At 41.4% G+C, this 14,525-nt stretch overlaps 1 protein-coding gene across 7 annotated transcripts in view; it reads right to left on the bottom strand.

The window, feature by feature from the left end:
• Positions 1–1,757: 1,757 nt before the first annotated feature.
• Positions 1,758–14,525, bottom strand: part of PHACTR4 (phosphatase and actin regulator 4) — a 90,607-nt gene continuing 77,839 nt past the window's right edge. For all 7 annotated transcript variants that reach the window (XM_039334281.1, XM_039334277.1, XM_039334282.1 and 4 more), the window contains 7 exons: positions 12,123–12,349; positions 10,637–10,793; positions 8,843–8,898; positions 8,010–8,071; positions 6,862–6,999; positions 4,950–5,026; positions 1,758–3,528 (listed from right to left, as the gene is read on the bottom strand). In XM_039334281.1, the coding sequence (XP_039190215.1) occupies positions 3,513–3,528; positions 4,950–5,026; positions 6,862–6,999; positions 8,010–8,071; positions 8,843–8,898; positions 10,637–10,793; positions 12,123–12,349 (733 nt within the window). In that variant the 3' untranslated portion in view covers positions 1,758–3,512. The remainder of the gene's footprint in view (positions 3,529–4,949; positions 5,027–6,861; positions 7,000–8,009; positions 8,072–8,842; positions 8,899–10,636; positions 10,794–12,122; positions 12,350–14,525) is intronic.

The following is a 14,525-nucleotide window of genomic DNA, read 5'->3' as shown; positions in this document are numbered from 1 at the left end:
AACCACTGGCTGGCCCAGCCCAAGGGAGGTAAGGCACCCGCCGGGCCCCATGCGCGCCAGCAACCCTCCCTGCGCCCGCCAGCCTCCCACCTCCCACCCCTGGCCCTCTTTTACTTACATTTTTAGTAATTGCTCAGCAGGGAGGGGTGGAAACTTCCAGACAGCTCGCCTTCATTTGCAGAATGGGACTTTTGGCGGGCTCAGCAGGGCAGAGACAGCCTGGACAATTCCTATTGACTTTTGAAAGCCAATAGTATTAGACTCTATTCAAGAGAGTCTATTCTATTGGCTTTCAAAAGCCAATAGAATAAAAGGGAGTAGCACAGCTAAGGAAAAGGGGGGGGGGGGAAATGGCAGACTGCGTCATTTGGCGACCCCCGTGAAATGGAATTCGACCCCAAATGGGGTCCCGACCCACAGGTTGAGAACCACTGTGTTAAGAGATAATGGATTGCTTGACCTGTTTAGATCAAGGAGTGAAACTTCAAAGAGATTCTACCAACATATCTGAAGACTGACCAGTAAACATATTCACCTTGGAAGTGATTTTGGTTGATTTTTTTTTTTTTTACTTCTACCAACATTCCATTTAAAACAGACATGTCCAATCTTTTGACTTGCCTGGTCCCCACTGAGTGAAGAGGAATTGTCTTGGGCCACATATAAAATATATAATTAATGTACATAAATATCAGTTAAAAAAATCACATAACAACATTAAAAGTTTGCAATCTTTTGGGGCCGCATCACTACCTGTCCAGGGCTCCATGCCATGCCCAATCTAAAAGAAATTAAATGTAGGTAAGAAGCTAGCATCAAATTAGCAGCTTCAACATCCCCCAATGTACTGTGAGAGCATAGGCTTCACCATGGAATTTTTAAATTAAGCCCCAAATGGTTTGGCTTACACAATACATGCATATATATATTCGTCATGGTATTCCTTTTATGTGCAAGCAATACATTAAGCACAAGCCATAATTCACAGCAGTGTTTCTCAACCCTGGAAGTTTAAAATGTCTGGATTTCAACTCCCTGTATTCCCCAGAGTGCTGGGAATTCTGGGATTTGAAATCCACACAAGAAGTTGCTACGGTTGAGAAACAATTGATTTAGCACAATACACCAAAAAGTTCATGCAATAAATCATGCCTAAACTAAGCAATTGTGTTTTACACCAACCCTATTGTATCCCTCCAATGGTGGGATTCAGCCGGTTCGCACCACTTCGGCAGAACCGATAGCTAATTTTTTGTTGCCCAGGCCCAGAATGGACTTCCGGAAGCGGCATCCACACAGAGAACCGGTTATTCACATATTTGAATCCCACCCACCCCTCAATCCTTTGAATGTGCGTTTGGTAGTTCATTAACAAATTCAGTGAAGTAATTATGTTCACAACTTCAAGAACCTTGCCTGCAGAAGCCAGTTAAAATGTTGTAGATTTTTTTGTTAACATCTACCGTAAATCATCGGGCACTTCATTAAGAATATGATGAGGTTTTGAAGAACACGAAAACAGAGCACATGGGTATTATTGGGAACACAAAAAGGCCCTTGGATATTGAAACAGAGATTGCAAGTATTTCAATAGAAATGATTGAAATATGCATAATCCCATTTCCTATCTACCTGCAGAGATAGATACTCAATCAGTCTCAAATAAATCTACAAATAAACACCCCTGTTGTTACTCATTAAAAAATTATATGCGCTAGGGTGGGGAAGAAGAAACAGAACGAAAGGCAAGAAGATGGTTTTTTTCCTAAAAAAAAAATTTATTTCATACAATCTTGTTGATAGGAAGACAACACAATGATTTCCTTAATAGAGATTTTATACATCATGAAAAAAATTGCTCAGAACAAGAGTACACTGGCACTTATCCCACAATCCACATCAAAATCTTTTCTCCTTACATTGTAAGGAAAAACTGCTCCTGACAAAGACAAGGCCCCATTTTCCTCCCTTCACAGGAACACCAGGAAGGCAACTGGCATCGGCTGGAATGAGCGTAGGGGGTGTGAAGGCAAGCTTGCCATGCCTTGCATTCCCCCAGACTCACCCACAGGAGGACCATTTCTTAGAGAGAAAGAAGATAAGAAGAGCCTGGATCCAGGCTAAGCTACCTACTGCCCTTAATCGCCACCGAAATCAGTCAGAACTAAAAAGGGGTTTATTCAAGAAGACTGGACCCAACTGACTGCACAATGTTTTTAAGATATCTGAATCCTTCCTCTTGTGTCTGGGTCATCCTCGAAGAAAGGTGTGTAGTTGCAAAAGTAGCAGCAAAAAAAAAAAAAAAGGTCTTCTTCCAGCTTGAGGAAGCACAGCAGTATCAGCTTCCAGCTTACATGCATCTATAAGCTTCTATGTTGTGTGACCTTTTACAGATGTGTGAAGAGATGTGCCACCAAACCAATCCTCAAACACAGAACCAACATCTAATACATGTCCCAATTCCCCCTTTGGATTCCCCCCCCCCATCTCCTCACTCCAGCGTCATAGGACATGCATCTCAGATGTGGCGATACCACTCAGAACCATTCCATAAAAATCTATTAATGCTATGCCATCTTTTCTTTCCTTAAAAGTTGGGTTTAAGCCCTTTGTAGAACATTACGTTTCAGTACGTTTTGCTACAAATCTAAGAAAAGGCAAGTTCCATATTAATTTCAGGAAGTTGCTTTAAAAAAAAAAGAAGCCGCGATTTTCAAAAATACAGTATATTCCACATAATCTGCTTCTTAAAGGCAACTCATTTCAGGCTTTGCAGTTCCTGTTAAACAGGCCTAAAGGTGCATCCCTTCCCCACAGAAAATTCGGTCTCTTAGCTTTATAACAAATTTGAGTGACGAAGGGAGCTTCTTGCCCTCCATTTTTTTTTAAAAAAATGTTCCCCCCCCCCCAAGATGCAGCATATACCATGTTAGAGCTCAACCATTCTTCTGCTAGACAACATATGATTGGTCAGTAGTGATTCTGCAAATTAGTAACTCAAAAAAAAAAAAAGCCCCTAAGCACCTTTCCCAAATCTCCAGTAATGTGTCAGTTAAAAGTTTCTTCTGGGTACAGCATAATGTAAGTATGTGCACGCTTCTCACGTCTGCTCCGACAGTCTCGCTTTCCTTTGAGTCAGGGATATTAAACTGTTCAGAATTAGGCAGAAGACAAGGAACCAAGGGGCATCATCTGTTTGTATTGCCATATATCTGAGGTATAATGCTTTCGATTGTGACTTGCCCCGCTGTGTGATCTCGTGGCACTTGTGACAAATTTCCTTTCAATGAAATGCTAACTTTGGGACAAGGGCGTTCCCATCCCTGGCCCATTTCTTGGTGAAGAGAAACTTTTCTTCTAGTTATATGAACGAGGCTAATCTCAAACAAGCCTCAAGATTCCTCTTCAACTTCTGAGAAAGGAAATGATAAACATGGCTAGTTCGCTTCTCCTCCAGTGATTGATCGTGCTTCTTGCTGTTTTTCTTTTTTTTAATTTCTTTTTTTAAATCCTCAAGGCCGATGATATCTGCAAGACAGGTATAAAGAATAAAATAATTATCTATCTATCTATCTATCTATCTATCTATCTATCTATCTATCTATCTATCTTATTCTAATCTATCTATCTATCTTAATCTATAGTCTAGTTATCGTTTATCTAATCTATAATCAATTTATTATCTATCATCTATCTATCTACCTACCTACCTACCTATCTACCATCTATCTCATTTAGGTACTGCCCACCTCACTCTCATCTATCTATCTATCTATCTATCTATCTATCTATCTATCTATCTATCTATCTATCTATCTTATTCTAATCTATTTATCTATCTTAATCTATAGTCTATCATTTATCTAATCTATAATCGATTTATTATCTATCCACCTATCTATCTATCTATCTATCCTACAAAACGTACATAACCCTGGTACAACAATCACTTAATAACACATAGAAAAACAGACAATATAAAGAGATAAAATCCAGATTAAAATAAAAATTATAAAAACAAATATATCAACCCTAGCCAAAAGGAGGATAATAATGGCACTTCTCTGCCAATCCTAGGTGTTATTACAAGATTTCTAGAGGGGTTTTCTTTAGATGTTTTTAACCTGCCTTTATTATTTTTATAAATAATCCAAGGTGTGAACATATGCGATACTCCCTTTTCCTCCTATTTTCCCTAGTTCAATGATCCTGTGAGGTTGCTGAGAGAGAGGGACTATCTCAAAGTCACCCAGCTGCCTCTTTCATGTCTAAGACGGACTAGAACTCACAGTCGCCTGATGATTGGCCCAAAGTCCCCAGTTGGCTTCCATGCTTAAGGCAGGACTAGAACTCGCAATTACTGGTTTCTAGCCTGGTGTTTTTAACCACTAGGCTATAACCAGGTCTTGAGGGTTTTCCAGAACATCAAAACAGATGGAGCTAATCTACATTCAGGAGGAAGAATGCTCCACAAGGCACTGCAGAAAAGGCATATATCCTGAGATATAGGGTTGCTAATTGACGGTGTCACAGAATGCCTTCTCTGCTAGATCGAATGGGAAAGGCTGATGTAACCAAGGACAGGCAGCCTCTTACATAGTCCAGATTTGGAGATGGGAACATTCAGATCAACTTCTACACAGTTTCTGTGTCCCATAAGAGACCTTCACAATTCTAAGTGGCGCTGACTCTCCGCAAAATGCACATGCCAAAAACCTGAAACTTTAAATACTCTTCCAGGCCTATTTCCAAATAAATCTGCAAAAACTAGGTGGTGCTGATTACGGCTACGCCGCTTGCATGGCCACAGCTCAGCCTGAAGTACAACCTATTCTAAATATAAGGGAGATATAGCAAGTCAGAAGCTAAATTCTGCCCATGGTGTGGCATGAACCTGACCCTCCTGCTATGGGGAGAGAGTCCACCTGGGCAACTGCCTCTTAGCATACCGAGTGAACTGCTTGCTCTCTTCATGCACTTCCATCTCCGAGCTCTTGAATTCATTCAGCTCCTTCCGGATGGCAGCCTATATAAAAGAGGCGGAGAAATCCCATCAGTTCCCAGTTTCATGGTCATCTTGACACTATCCAAACAGTCCACCGTGATGATCAGAAAAGTCCATGGGGAAGCCGGATTCACTTAACGCTCTTGTGACTAACTTAACAACTGCAATGATTCGCTTAACAACAGTGGCAAGAAAGGTCATAAGATGGGGCAAAACTCACTTAAAAACTGTCTCCCTTAAGCAACAGAAATTTGAGGATCAACTGTGGCCGTACGTCGAGGATTGCCTGTACATGAATGTGTCTACGTGTACACACACACAGACACCCTCCCACGCACAGTTTTTTATGGTCACCCTAGTAGTCAGTTCCCCATTTGGGGTCTAGCTCAGGAAGTATCAGTCTGCAGGAGTGGGAGGATAGCTGGTTGGGAAGGTCATGCGATGCAGCAAGAAAAGAAGGAAACGGTGGGGAGAAGGGATCTTGATACTCAGCAGTGGTGAGCAAGAGGATAAAAATCTTTATTTAGCCCTGCTATTAATATTAACGTAGCAACACAGATATACATTAACAATAAAGAGCTTTGGATCCTCCAAATACTGCTATCTGAACACCAAGTTCCAACCCTTTGTCACTGGCTACGCTCGCTGGTGTTGTGGGTAGTTATAAATTTATAAATATTTGGGAAGACTCAGATTCTCCATCCCAGTGTAGATGATAGTTTACAGGAGTTTATAAAGTTGATATTCTAAAACTGATGGAGGGGGGGAAACTGCAAGACAACAACAACAACAACAAAAGGTGACAGAAAAGATATATATATATATATTTTTCTCTGATGCATGCTTGGGCTTCATTAGAGGAAAGGATGACAGGATTGCATCAAAGGCTGTTAAAAATAGCTCTGATCTTAAAAACAGTCCTGAGAATAAAAAAAGTCAGCTGAGGACAAAAGTGGAAGTGGAGCAAGGTTCAGCCCTGTGCTCACAAAAGAGTATAACTAGATCGCTTATACACCTAGTAGCCATAATACAGCATTTTGGAAAATCAATGAATGGGAGGGGGTATATAATTTTTATTAAATAAATTTTTAAAAGAAAAAAAAACAATACAAATTTTAAAGGGGAAAAGTGAGGGAAATAAATTAATATGGGGAAAAAGTATAAAGAAACAAATAGGGAAGAGAAAGGAAAAAAGGGCAGGACAGGGCAGGATGATGGGGATGGGGGATGAGGATGAGGATAAGGATAGGAGGAAGGGAAAAGGTTCAATGAATTGTATAAACCTAGAACATGTATTAATTAAATTGGTTCTGCATTCAAGGTGCTGGTTATCGCCTATAAAGGCCTGGCAATTTAATGGGCCACCTATTTCTGAAAGTTTCGGCCGTGCAGTGATATCAGGTAGAGCAGGTGTGCTCTGGGTTCCTTCGATTAAGCCAGGCCCCCTAGCAGGACCCAGGAAGCACCTCTTCCTTATTTCAGCACTTGCCCTCTGGAACACCATCCTCCCAAAAATCTATATGGCTCCCCATGATGGCATTCCAAGCATCTTTGAAGACGGGGGTCTCCCAGGCCTGGGAGTAGCGTGGGCATTGAACCTCTTTCTGGAGGTTTGTTATTATAGTCATTTTGTGTGTCTATGACTGTGTGTGTGTGTGTGCTTCTTATTTTTTAACTTTAAACTGCCCTGTGTTGTTTGGAGTTGGGCAGTCTCTAGGTTTTAACAATTAATTATTTAATAACCAAGCTGGCCAGGTGGAGGCTTAATTATGTGAACATGGCAAAAGCAGGACTAGAGGGAGGCTGAGCAGAGAGTTTTTAACTTCGTAATTTTAACGTTTACTTTGCCCTTTTACCTTGTCAGCAGGAGTGAGTTTTGTCCATGGCTTGTCTGCTCTCCTGTCATAGTCATGGGCATCGGTTACCTCCACATATTCATGAAACCTCAGGATCTTTCTGGCCTGTAGTTCAGCCACAGTAGGCCTTTGGCTAAGCTAAAAGGCAGAGAGAGAGAGAGAAAATCTACGTACTAAAGTCATCACTCAGTACTCTGCTACACAAATGGAAGTGAGTCTAACAATGCCTTGATACCTGTGTAATGTCACACTTCCTGGGCATTGCACAGGGGCAGCAACACAGGAAGGCAGAAATGCTTGGGTGCAATTGTCCTTTGCAAAGTCTTATAGTTTTGCAAGACTAGGTTGCAAAGGCTTAACTTGAAAGTCATGAGTATGCCAAACCCATCATTCTCACACGGCAGTGACAAGCTAACACTGCAAATAGCAGTTACAATAATAAGGCAAGTGTGTCAATTACTTCCATTTCCTTCTGGCCTTTAAAATCTCCAGGGATAAATTTTCAAAATAAGCCTTTGCATGTCTCATTTCCTCAAACCAGCAGCCTTCAGATTTATTGGGACTACCAAATGGTTGGGATTTTTGAAAAACTGAAGTCCTAATGCTTCTTTCTGGAGGGCACCAGTTTGAGGAAAGCTGAGATATATTGAGCAAAATCTCATTTCAGGGTTCTGAAAGTCTAATACTTGAAGTGGTTAAAGCCAGAAAGGGAAAGACATAGAGAAACTTTGGGGAATGCAGTTTATATACCCATTTGGGGCTCACACTGACTGTATACCCATCATTGCAAAAAATTCAAAGCAGGCGTTGGGCTAAGGCAGTGTTTCTCAGCCTTGGCAACTTGAAGTATGGACTTCAACTCCCAGAATTCTCTAACCAGCCATGTATAATGCATCTCTGAACGGAGTCAGACCATTTATCCTGAGATTTTTCCTATTCTTTTCATCTTCTAGAGCACAGACTTGGCAATAGCCTCCTGACCCACAGCAGGCCAGAGTCTAAAGCTCTTAGCACTGTACTCTGAATGAACATTTCAGGATAAATGCTGAATAAATCCTGCAACACCTCTGTAGGTGGTGACATTCTCTGTAGGGTCACCACCTACAGGTTGCTCTGTAAACGGGAAGAACATCTGGAGTATCTCATACCTTTCGAGTGAGCCTCCTTTTTATTTCCCTCTTCTCAGCCTGCCGATCAGCCTCATTTTTTGCTGCCGAAGAGGAGGAAAAATAAATAAATCAAGATGTTGAAATCTTTTTCCAGGTTAGTTTCATGTGGACTATGATTAGTTAAGGCCTCAGATGTGTATGTGTGCACATGTTGAGCAAATGATTTCCCTAAGACTAGTCTTGTGCACTTTAGGAACTTAGTCGGGGAGATTTCATAATACATAAATATGGGCTATGCATTTATGTGCATTTATTCCCAGTCAACGTCACAGTAAATTTTTGATCTAAACGGCGTTGGGATTCAGCAGGTACTGGATGTCTTTATCAAAATGAGACATGCATCATAAGTTCCCCATCAGTTTCTATACTGTGTACAGGTTGTCCTCCATTTATTACCATTCGTTTAGCAGTGGTTCAAAATTACCACAGCATTGAAAAAAGGGATTTATAACCAGTCCTCGTTCTTATGACCATTGCAGCATCCCCATGGTCACATGATCAAAATTCAGTTGCTTTAGCAACCTGGATGCACTTATGAGGGTTGCGATGTCCCAGGGTCAAGCAATCACTATTTCTGACCTTCCCAGCTGGTTTTCAACAAGCACGACCTGTGCTTCACTTAACAGCTGCAATGATCTGCTTAACAACCATGGCAAAAAACATCATAAAATCAGGCATGATTCAATTAACAACTGCTTTGCTTAGCAATGGAAATTCCCATCCCAATCATAAGTTGAGAAGTATCTGTACAACAAGAGTATTAACTATCTGGTAGACAAGCATAAGGGAAGTCTTGAGTTGCCGTTACTTACGCTGAAGTATATTCCTTTGCTCCAATTCTTCTGCTGTTGGTCTCTGGCTTAATCGCCTTTTTATTTTTTTAAAAGAAAAACATTGTTTTAGGCAAAGGCAAGTACACAAAAACAGGCTTCGCAGCAGTCATAATAACAATGCCATCTTTTTAAAGAAGTATTTTGGCTTTGAAGGCAAAAAAGATGCTCTGGAAAGTGTAGGGCGGGGGTAGGCAACCTTGGCTCTTTTATGACTTGTGGACTTCAACTCCCAGAATTCCTGAGTCAACATGGCTGGTTCAGGAATTCTGGGTATAGAAGTCCACAAATCATAAAAGAGCCAAGGTTGCCTACCTCTGGTAGGGGCATGAACCTTGCAATGGTTTTCAATTCTTCGAATCCAGCTGGCTTCCAATAAGCAAAATCAATGTAGGGGAAGCCTTCTCTAGGTTTATATGGGGATTGTGGGGCCCAGCTGCAGAATGACTGGGAAAGGTGTGGCTGCTGTAAGAGCTGCCAGACAGGTGTTACATGAGCCCACCTCCTGTTCCAAAACTGTGTTTTTGCTCTTGAAGCCAAAATGTTGCACAATCCTATCTTCTTGAAGGAAAGCTTTCCCCTGTAATGATACAAGACACTGTAAAGGGCCAGGAATACTCTAGTTGTGCCTGAACTGTTGGAAAAAAGCCCTGGAGCCTCAAGGTCGCTCAGTCATAGCTGGTGGAGTATAAACCCTTCAAGTTAAGAATTGGAGTCTGATTTGCTTACATCAACAGAAATGAATTTATAGTCCTTTCATGCAAACATTCAACAGCCTTAATTCAAAAAGAAAAGCAAACAGAAAGTACTTTATTCTAGTTGCTATATATATAAAATGTCAGAACATTAAACAGCATATCGACATCAGGATTTCCCTAAATCACTTTGTTACAATCCATGGTCCAGATTAAGACACCATTTCCCACTTCTGATTGCACGTGTATCTTATTTTAAAAAAAGAACTACTCTTCCCCTGAAGACAACCATGGGAATTTTATGGCTCTGCAAAAATTGTGGTGCCTATGGATAATACTCTTTAAAGATAAATGGAACAGTGGAACAACCTGCCTCCAGAAGCTGTGAATGCTCCAACACTGGAAGTTTTTAAGAAGAGACCGGACAGCCATTTGTCTGAAATGGTATAGGGTTTCCTGCCTGAGCAGGGGGTTGGACTAGATGACCTCCAAGGTCCCTTCCAACTTTTTCTATTATTATTATTGTTGTTGTTGTTGTTGTTGTTGTTGTTGTTGTTGTTGTTATAAATGTCCTTAGTAACCCAGGTAGACCAAAGCTCTGTTCATAAGACTGCCAGGATCTAAATGGGTAACAGGGCTGCATACCTTTAAAACTGGGGAATATGGTCTGGATAATAAGATAACTTTTGTTGTCATTTTTTTTACTGTGGGCACAACGGCACACATCAAAAATGAAATTTAGTTGCCCGCTCTCAAAGTGAAACACTTACATGACACACACCTAAACATACTATATACAACATAATGGCAAACATAGCCATGATCGTGGGGTCCTTGGTGCTCTCTGAGTTTGGTGGTTTTCTTGCAAACATTTCATTACCATACTCGGTAACATCATCAGCACTAGTTGGGTAATGAAATATCTGCAAGCAAATCACCAAGCTCAGAGAGCCCCACGGTTCAATCTTGAGCTGCAAATATTCTCTTCTATCGGTACTCCCATGATCCTTGAGGACAATGCCCAAACAACGTGTTGCAAGTAAGCCAAATGCCGGCTTTTACTGACTTTAGCCCTTCCTACCTGATTAGCGTTGTCCCAATCTGCTGTCGGATTTCATTCCACTCTTCCTTGCTCTTCCGAGGGAAAGTGCTCTCCCTTGGCAATTCCTGCCGGGGAGCCAGGTTTCCCAGTTTTATAGCCAAGGTGTCTTTCCTCTTGACTTTATTGGCCAGGGCCGCTAGGGAAAACAAGACAACAAATGGTCACAAGACAGTCAAAAGCAACTGAGGCATTTCTTGATCAACTTTAGAGAACCACCCAGCACTATAAAGTCTTGGGTGCGTACAAACCAAAATACAAAAAAAAAAAAAAAAAAAAAAAAAAAAAGAATAAGAGAAACACGTACAAAAAAAAGGAAACTAACATACAGGGAGTCCTTGGCTTACAACATTTAGTGACCGTTCAAAGTTACAACAGCACTGAAAAAGGAGACTTATGATTGCTTTTCATACTAATCATTGCCCCATGGTCATGTGATCAAAATTCAGACGCTTGGCAACTGCCTTGTATTTATGACAGTTGCAGAGTCCCGGGGTCATGTGATCACCTTTTGCGACCTTCTGACAAGCATAGTCAATGGGGAAGCCAGATTCACTTAACAACCAGGTTACTAACTTATCAACTGCGGTGATTCACTTAACAACTGTGTCAAGAAAGGTTGTAAAATGGGGCAAAACTCACTTAACAAATGTCTCCCTTAGCGACAGAAAATTTCGGCTCAATTATGGCTGTAAGTCGGAGACTACCTCTACATCCAACTATGCCTAAATCTTTAGATTCTGTTCCAGTTCTGCATTCATGACAGGTGGTAGGGCAATGGTGGCGAACCTTTTAGAGACCAAGTGCTCAAACTGCAACCCAAATCCCACTTATGTATCGCCGGGTGCTGGGTGGGCGTGGCTATGATGGAAATTGTGGGCGTGGTCAACTTGATGTTGCTCTGGCGGGTGGGGCAGTGAGCAGGAGAACATCTTGCTCAGCGGGTGGGGGGGGTTGGGGGGAGGCTCCTGAGCCCCACAGCTCTTCCGAGGGGGGAGGAGGGGCTGTGCTGGGATTGGGGCTCCTTGTGCCTTCCGCTGCCCGCCTACATTCTTCTGCCGAAGATGCTGCCGCTCCGCTTGCCTGGCAGGGCAGGGGCACGCTCGCGCATGGGGACGCACATAGGGCTGCTGTCTCACTTTCCGTGCCTGCTTCCACCGAACCTTGCTCCCTTTATAGCCTCTTGCCTATTCCCAGACTGCACATGTGCAGAGAGCTGCGCATGTGCAGCTCTGCGGAAAGCTGGGCATGCGCGGAGAGGAAGAGGGAGCATCTCGGCCCAGCATGGCACGCATGCCATAGGTTCGTCACCATGGTGGTAGGGAATTAAGGCTGATTGATATATTATTTGGGGCAAAAAAAATGTTCAATTACAATCATACTTTTTGTTGCTTTTCCTAGCCAGTCCGTAGTTCTGACATAAGTAGAGTACATGTGATCTTAAAGGCAGGGAAGAGGAGACTCTTACTATTGTGGCTTTCGTCTTCATCTTCCTCCTCCTCCTCTTCCTCCCTGTACAAAATGGGTCCCTCTGAATCCGAATCACTTGGTCCCTCGTCTTCATCCTGCACTGTCTGCAGGATCAGCCTAGGAATAACCGCAACCATTGGGGCTTCTCCAATGTAAACATGGTGATTGGAAGGACATGCATCTCCTGAGCCATCTTCCTCCTCCTCTTCTTCTTCATCATCTGGACTATCAAGTAAAGGACACACAATTATTCCCCTTATATAATAACTACTATTGTTATGAGGCATTAATCAATAGTTCTAGAACTACCCTAGCAAAAGGACCAGTGGATGGCCTGCACAGTAGCCTAATATATCACAAGCATGACCGATGTGTAATATTAAAAATGTTATAAGGACACTTCCCTTCCCTGTTATAAGGAAGATGATCTGATATTATAAATTTCAGAACTCGTTTAGCCGTTCTGACCTGAATTCTAGAAGCTATCATCCCAACAATAAGGATGTGCAATAGATTGGAAAATGTATGGTTTGGAGAATCCAAAGATGCCCATTTACTTGTTTTTAATTCTCTTCTGAAAGAAAAGGATCCTTTCTCAGCTATTAATACTGGAGGCATAGGAGCAGCCTATGTATTGGGAACTCCACAGAAAAACTCCCCCGCCAAGGACCCAATTAGGATAAGTCCCCACTGTCTGCTATCTGACCTGGAAAAATTATCTCACTTAACGTAATGAGATATTTTTCCACAAGCAAATGATTCTATACCTATCTATTTGTTTGTCTGTCTGTCTGTCTATCATCTATCTATCTGTCTGTCTGTCTATCTATCTATCTATCTTATTCTAATCTATCTATCTATCATAATCTATAGTCTATTTATCATTTATCTAATCTATAATCGATTTATTATCTATCTACTTACCTACCTACCTACCTACCTACCATCTATCTCATTTAGGTACTGCCCACCTCACTCTCTGAGTGAAATTACCAAGAGAAAAGAAAGTAAGTGTGGTATTATCAGCCCTTCAAGTACCGTACTCCAGATAAGAAACCAAAACCATAAGTACTAACACTACAGGCATTGTAAGGTTACAATAACAGAATCTTGCAAGTCTGAAAGTACTTCTCCCCTTCTTTATCTTTACTTTCCAAAGAACTACGGAGGGTCCTGGCTTTAGCTCTTCTTTCTGCTTCACAGGGGTTACTCTCACTAACCATTACAGGTATTGGTTTGAGGGCAGGTTAACAAACTTTGTTTACTTTATTCTGGCTCTATTTGCTTATAACGTACAATCTCTACCTCATCTGGATACATGACTCTGGGGGTATGTGTGTGTTTGGGAATTCTCAAATTCCAGTCTAGTCTATTATAGCCATTCCCTTCACCTCATTCAATTTGGGCAATAGGGCAATTTCATTTTAGGTGGGTATCTATTCTTCCTTTCTATACAATGCATCTTCAGTGAAAAACTGCCTTGGTTGTATTTTGCAACCAATCTTGTATAGTACTGCACAAGCATATCAACTGCCTAGAGACACCATGTTTGTCTGCCGTCCCAACGAAAATTAAAATGCAAAACAGATCAGTATGATTATTTCCCAATCTTTACACAGCTGAATTCTTTCAGTTTAGATTTATAGCAATTTGATTCTCAATTCGCAGAAGACCGGGATAAAATTAAATTTGGTAGTTTGTGGTTTAGCCTATTCTGGGATCAGCCTTGGCCTTAAGCACGTGATATGAATTGGTCATCCTGTTTAGTCATCATATATGGCTTCTTTTGAATTGTGTTTTTTTTTTATTTACCAAAGCTTAGGATTGGGTATATTGCATGACCCCAGCCAACAAATCAATCACTTGTAAATACTTTTAGGTATCCTTCTCCACCCTCCTGCTCTCATGTGCTGGATTGCACCATTAATCATTTCCAGACACTATAATTGATCTCAGGGAAGGTCACCTTAATGCTGGCTTTTCACAAAGCATACTTAGTATCTCCACTGAGAACATTCCTAGACAGGTAGCCTAGTCCTCGACTTATAACAGTTCATTTAGTGACTGTTCAAAGTTATAAATGTGACCATTTTTCATACTTATGACCACTGCAGCATCCCCAAGATCACGTGATTTACATTCGGATGTTTGATAAATGAGCCACATTTATGGCGTTTACAGTGTCAAGGAGTCACGTGATCGGTCCCATTTTGCGACCTTCTGACAGACAAAGACAATGGGGAAGCCAGATTCACTTAACAAACTAAGAACTAAGGGTTTCCTGCCTGAGCAGGGGGTTGGACCAGATGACCTTCAAGGTCCCTTCCAGCTTCTTCTTCTTCTTCTTCTTCTTCTTCTTATTATTATTATTATTATTATTATTATTATTATTATTATTATT

The sequence above is a fragment of the Crotalus tigris genome, unplaced genomic scaffold (assembly GCF_016545835.1).
Source record: "Crotalus tigris isolate CLP2741 ecotype Arizona unplaced genomic scaffold, ASM1654583v1 scf7180000017628.32516253702:7417878, whole genome shotgun sequence".
Lineage (NCBI taxonomy): Eukaryota > Metazoa > Chordata > Lepidosauria > Squamata > Viperidae > Crotalus > Crotalus tigris.
The sequence above is the reverse complement of the archived record's forward strand: the minus strand, read 5'-3'. Positions and strand labels throughout refer to the sequence as shown.